The sequence below is a fragment of the Lepeophtheirus salmonis genome, chromosome 11 (genome assembly GCF_016086655.4).
Source record: "Lepeophtheirus salmonis chromosome 11, UVic_Lsal_1.4, whole genome shotgun sequence".
NCBI classification, from domain to species: Eukaryota; Metazoa; Arthropoda; class Copepoda; order Siphonostomatoida; family Caligidae; genus Lepeophtheirus; species Lepeophtheirus salmonis.
The window spans coordinates 6,047,245-6,053,404 of NC_052141.2; the positions used below are offsets into that span (position 1 = coordinate 6,047,245).

General features: G+C 30.3%; 1 protein-coding gene across 1 annotated transcript; it reads right to left on the reverse strand.

Moving 5' to 3' along the window:
• Positions 1 to 524: 524 nt before the first annotated feature.
• On the reverse strand, positions 525 to 5,681 carry LOC121126093 (probable peptidoglycan muropeptide transporter SLC46). The gene is made up of 8 exons (XM_071891756.1): positions 5,291 to 5,681; positions 4,451 to 4,732; positions 4,071 to 4,371; positions 3,621 to 3,903; positions 3,430 to 3,569; positions 3,140 to 3,373; positions 799 to 1,191; positions 525 to 744 (listed from the first exon to the last, which is right to left on the reverse strand). Exons 2-7 carry the CDS (start codon positions 4,592 to 4,594, stop codon positions 1,121 to 1,123), a joined length of 1,173 nt encoding a protein of 390 aa, XP_071747857.1. The 5' UTR covers positions 4,595 to 4,732; positions 5,291 to 5,681; the 3' UTR covers positions 525 to 744; positions 799 to 1,120.
• Positions 5,682 to 6,160: the final 479 nt, after the last annotated feature.

Sequence of the window (6,160 nt, forward strand, 5' to 3'; positions counted from 1 at the left end):
TTCCAATTGAAATTTATTGTTATATCTAAAGGCCGCCCTATTTTGGAGGCTGATTTTCTTCATTTATAGAAAATTAATATATACCTATTCAACAAGAAAATGTGTTTTAATGATCCATGCGTCATTTCAGAATTATTAGAAGCCCAATGGGTTCAATCTCAATGCCCTGAAGTTTTCGATGATAAAAATTCGCTGAATCTTACCCAGCTCATGGAGTTGAACATTACGTCGAAACTAAGAGTCCTCCCTGCATTGCAAAATCCTACAAGTTGGATGTTGTTAAACTCCATTTTGGTAAAAACGAAATTGATGGACTTCTAGAGAAGGGTATAATTCGTCCATCTTCTTCAAATTTTTCATCAACGATTCATGTTGTACCTAAAGCCAAAGAAGGCTGGCGAAGGTGGGGTGATTATTGTTGCGTCTTGACGAGGGAGAGACACAATCTTATTTATAATAGGAGAGATCCAGGATGACCGGGAGAGATGAGAGGAAGAATGACGTGGAGGAATAAAGTTACACAGTTTATATGATCATGTGTATTCTAACTATACTCTAATATATTTACAAAAGACGATACTATTTATAACACGTAAAACACAGTACTTATAATACATAGACGAATTTACAAGAAGATAAAAACATGTAAGGAGATATTAAATACATAACAATTATCATCCATTAAATAACACTATGGATGTTATTCGATATCCTCTTCCAAATTTAAGGGATTTCGTGGCCAACCTATGAGGGATGAATTTTTTTAGTAAAATGGACTTGCAGAGACTAATAATATACAATCTAATACCCATAAGTGAAGACTCCATGAGTTAAACAGCTATCATTACGCCATTTGGGTTGTATGAGTACTTGAGAATGCCGTTTGGGCTTAAAAATGCTACCCAGACATTCCAACGACTCATTGATTCTGTTTTTAGGGGAATTAAAAATGTCTTCGTGTATCTTGATGATATATTGATTGCTTGATTGAGAACAGAATAATGTGCAGTGATGTAAATTTGGTGATTTTGTTTAGCTTGCCTGTTTTTTGGAATTGGTAATCTAAAGAATGGATTTTATTTTCTTTATTTCATTCCTGAGTAGTGAACAACATCCTTTCCTAAATGTATCCAATTATATTCAAAACCTTATTAAACGTTTGTGTGTGCTCATAAATGACGGAGTGTAACCCTGAAATTTTATAATTGAAATTTAATCAAATCTTTTTTAAAAAATGTTGCGTTTTTTTGTGAATAACAATGTATTTTTGAAATTTTTTTCCAAAAAATTTATATTTGAATTTTAGTTTTAAAAAACAATCTTAAATAAGATATTTTAATTTTTTGGAAGCTTTGGATTTTTGAAATTTTTAGAAAATAGCTATGAGGTTTCTTATAAATATTTGTGGGGATTTTTGAAAAAAAAATTAAATGTCAAATTGTATATTTGAATTCTTTTTTTCCAAAAATTTAATTTTTCAAATTTTTTTCCCAAAAAGTTTTGATTTTTGGATTTATTTTCTAAAGAATTCCAAAAACCACGATCCCCACCCCTAAAATATAATCCTGTGGACGCCCCTGATATTAGACTATTATTTTTTTAACTATTATTCCAAATATTAAAGAATCTGCATCGCTTATTTTGACAAGAATCGCATCGGCATCGGGATATTTTTTGGAATTGTGCCACCAACTACAAATGACCTTTTGTGTTTTATTCATTTCATTTTTCAAATCACGTTAAATAATTCAAATTTATATTATTGTTAAATAAGTGATAAAAATGTATTCAAATAAACAATTAAATATGTTTCTTTTATAAATATGTTTAATATTAAAATATATAAAAATAGAAGCAAATACATTAAATGAATAATGTCTGATTGTATCTGATTTATAATGTAAGCTCATTCTCTTGTGTTGTAAAATTCAACCAACCAGCTTTGGTTCGAAACTTTTGAAAAGATTGCATGAACCATCATAAATAATAGTACAAGGATACCATGAATTAATGCCAGTCCCATAAATATCCATCCTGGATATATATTGACTGTGTTATTATAGATATAAGTAAATAATGTGGAAGATAAATTTGGAAGAAGTGCTTCTAGACATCCAATCACCGCAAATATCATACCAATATTTTCCTTCGGGGATATCTTACTAATAGTTGATCGTATAACAACGCCCGTGTAAGATCCAATAACACCAAATACGTATCCTAAATATAATTTTTGATATTTAAGTTATTATTGATTACCCTTTACAGAGATATTTATACGCAAATTTAAAACAGAATTATATCCATACTCAAAAATAATAACATTTCTACAAATAAACTGCATAGAACTGATTTTAAAAAAGTAGATGTAAAGTTGATTGACGTCATCAGAAACCGAACTTTCTAAGTTTTAGTACTGATTTGCCGAACTGGACTGGAGCAGACCGAGACTCAACTGAATTTTCTAAATAATTAAAACACTAATAATCGGCGGAAGATGAAATATTTTATTTCATCATCGTCATGACCTTTTTTTCTTAAGGAATACGTTTCATAGACGAAACAGTCGGACGAAATGAACACTCTAGCAATGATGATCATATTTATATATATCTATTTTTTTGGGGCCGGGGGCCTGGGTTCTGAAAAAACTTTGTAAGAAAATCAAGAAATTTAAATTCTTTAGAAAAGAATATGACAAATGAAATTATTTGGATAATTTTTTCAAAAATCCATAACTGTTCAGAAAAAATTTCATTTTTTTGGGAAAAAATTCAAATATTATGTTGTATTTTTTAATAAAAAATTTATAACTATGCACAAAAATTTTAATTTTTTGGAAAAAATCTGCAGTTGTTCGGAAAAAATTAGTTTTTTAGGGAAAACGATTTATGTATTAAATTTTTTGAAAAAAAAATTCGCAAGATTCACAGGTGTTTGCAAAAAATTGAATTTTTGGGGAAAAATTTGAAAAATTAAATAAAATTTCGAAAATTAAATTGTTGAAGAAAAAAAGATTAAATATTAAATTTTCCATCCAAACGCTAAAATCCCTTAATTTGAGAAGGGGTCCGTCCAACAATTCCTCCAGCCCATCCCCAGCGAACGCCCCTGATTAATAATTAATTAATCAAATTACCTATTATAAATATGTTTGAATTGAGAGAATAAAAAAGTATAAGACTCTTAACAAATGATGCTAATTCTCCCCCGATCCCTAGAGTTGGATCTGAAGCATGGATTTTATGCATGAAGAATGGATAGACTATATAGGAGAAAATCCCATCCACAAAAACAAATATACTAAAAAAGTATGAATACATCTCTTCCGACCATTGGTACATCACTATTGTATAATAATATTGATTCACGCCTGCAATGAGATGAGAGTTTCATAAGGAAAGCCCTCATTTAAAATTGTTACGTCACCATAGCAAGATAAGTAAAGAAGCATTGAGATCATCAATAAAAAAAATGCAGTTCTTTCAGGTCTCTTTTTAAATACGGCACGATACGTTTCCCTCAATATAGATATTAATCTCCCGGATCTTCCTGCACCACCCACACTCCTAAAACAGACTAAGGATATGAATGCCATGAATTTTATTCGAAATACTCACAAATTATAATCATTCCCAGATACGGAATTGTTAATCCTAAGGAGGACATAGATAAAAGACGTCACCATTAATGCTATAGATGTGGAAAAAATCCCGACATAGCCTATTTTTTTCAACATCATTCCAGAGAAAATGGAGCCGAGTGGTAGCCCTATAAATAAACTTCCATCTATGAGAGATATTCGTGTATTTCTTTGTTCAACAGAGGAAATATCCGTAATGTAACTGAAGGTGGCTGCAAGAAACAAAGGCAAACCACCACCTAATCCACAAATGGCAGACACTATAAAGCATATTTAGTAAATAACACACTTTGGTAAAAAATAGCTACTATCACAGGGGCGTCCGCAGGATGATATTTTTAAGGAAATTTCAATAAATTCCTTAATTTGGGGAGGGCTACATCCCCTCCATCCCACTCCCTGGGGGCGCCCCTGTACCATAACTTACGAATGTAATACTGATTCGATAATTGCTCATATAACGAAAATAAAAGATAGAAAATATACTCAAGAATATTGAAAAATAAGGGAACCAAGAAAGCAGGCTTCCTTCCACATTTGTCACTCCAAGCCCCCACAAATAATGTACTAATTGCAGAGGGAATGGATTGCAATACCTCTTTGTAGACATTTATTTGATTCGACCATACTTGACACTCCTTGAGTTCATTTTCATACTCTTTTAAATTGTTACAAATATCTTTGGAAAATCCGTAGTCCCTTGTACAACATCGATCTAAAAGTAAAGTCTTAGGCCAACAAAAAAAAATTAATAAGTTTTTTACAAAATTTTAAATCATTTAAGGAAAGAAATAAGTAAGTACTCACAGGCCTAACATTGATGAGAACACCAAAGGAAAAAACCATACAAAATACTGCAGGTTCGATTGTGATTGCTGAAGCAAATTTTTTAAGGGTCCGCCAAATAGCACTACCCCTGTCCTCAGGAACTACCAATTGCTCTTCCTCCATACTTGTTCGTCTCCCTACTGATGATGAATCTCTTTACTTGTTTGTACTTAAATAGATGTTTCAGTACGATGATGAAAAATAAATATCCGTTTTTTCGCATTGATTAAGGCACTCGTTCGAGGTAATCAGAAGGAGGGCCTAATTGAGTGATAATTATGAGTCAATTGAATATTTTGACAAAATAAATTAAAATACTCTCTGTCCATATAAGGGGTAAATCATTTTTTATATAAAATAACATTTTTAAACCTCAATTTTTTGTATGAGCAAAATATGTGGTGGGTCAAGAAAAAATTAACATTCTTGAATGAAAATCAATAAAAGGAGAACCCCGTTACTTCGTATGCAACAGCATTTTGCCTGCAGGCTGAAACCTATATTTAGTACCAAATAATAAATTACAATAATATTGCAGGGAGGGGGGAATTGAATTGTTTATTCGTTTATATCTATCAATTAATCAATTATTTTGAATATAATTCATCTATAATCTTGTTTTATTAATAATATTAGTAGATATTACATTTAGTTAAAACGTCATAAACAATTCAATTTTTCCCTCAGAATAATATTGTATAATATATATTCAAAACAACTTAACCAAGTTATTTTATGAAAATTCCTTAGTAAATATTAAAAACTAAATTGACCAAAAATATTTTTTTCTTTAAATTACCTTGGGGACCAGCACTTTACCTGTACAACCTGAAGACCAGTTGGGTTTTTTTGGTACATGATGCTCAGGGAAGCGTCTGGGTTTGATTTTCTTCTTTTTTTTCTTCTTTTATCATCCCATAGTTTGATTGTCCAAATATGATATCATGACAATGAACTTTGTGCACGATAATATTGTCTTGAAATGAAATTAATCAGAGTCATATTGCTTCCCGATGTTATTACCAATAACAATTTTGTTGTTTCATTTGCAAAAAATGGCATCCATGCCGCTCTATGAATTTTTTTACTACCATTGTGTCTTAATTTTGATTAACTGTTGGGCGTATGTATTACATGGTCTTGTACAATACCTATATTTTTGTATTGGGGTTTGTACCAAAATGTGCATTGGTATTTCAATATTTATTTACTAGAAAAAAAAGGATCTTTACTGATTTATTTAAATAGAACAAAACAAACAAGGTAAACTATTAAAAAACTAACATTTTTATAGTACATAATCAGAAAAACTAATTACCAACTGTTTTAAATCAATAATTTATTGCAAATTGCAACAGCACTTTGTTCCGAAGGCTGAAACCCACATTTATTATTGATATTTATGCCGTTTAACATGAAATTGACCATTAAAACTTTCAACCTTTAAAGCCTTAAAAAAAATTGAGTTTTTAGGGTATATGTAAGGGAATTAAAACAAGTTTGTAGATGCTTCATATCCAAAATAATTGATTCATTGATAGATATATAATCATAAACTCATAAATTTTCTCCTCAATATTGTTGTAATCTATGTTCAATGCAACTTAACCCCGACTTATTTTATGAAAATTCCTTAATAAATATGAAAAACAAAATTGACCAAAAATGAATTTTTTTTAAAGACTTTTT

What these genes read in the sequence shown, in the direction of transcription:
- LOC121126093 (XM_071891756.1), bottom strand. Translation starts at nt 4,594, where the DNA reads ATGGAGGAAGAGCAATTGGTAGTTCCTGAGGACAGGGGTAGTGCTATT. An exon ending in TCTGGGAATGATTATAATTT is followed by an intron (nt 3,570 to 3,620) that starts GTGAGTATTTCG and finishes AGTCTGTTTTAG; the next exon opens with GAGTGTGGGTGGTGCAGGAA. An exon ending in TTCAAACATATTTATAATAG is followed by an intron (nt 1,192 to 3,139) that starts GTAATTTGATTA and finishes ATAAAATTTCAG; the next exon opens with GGTTACACTCCGTCATTTAT.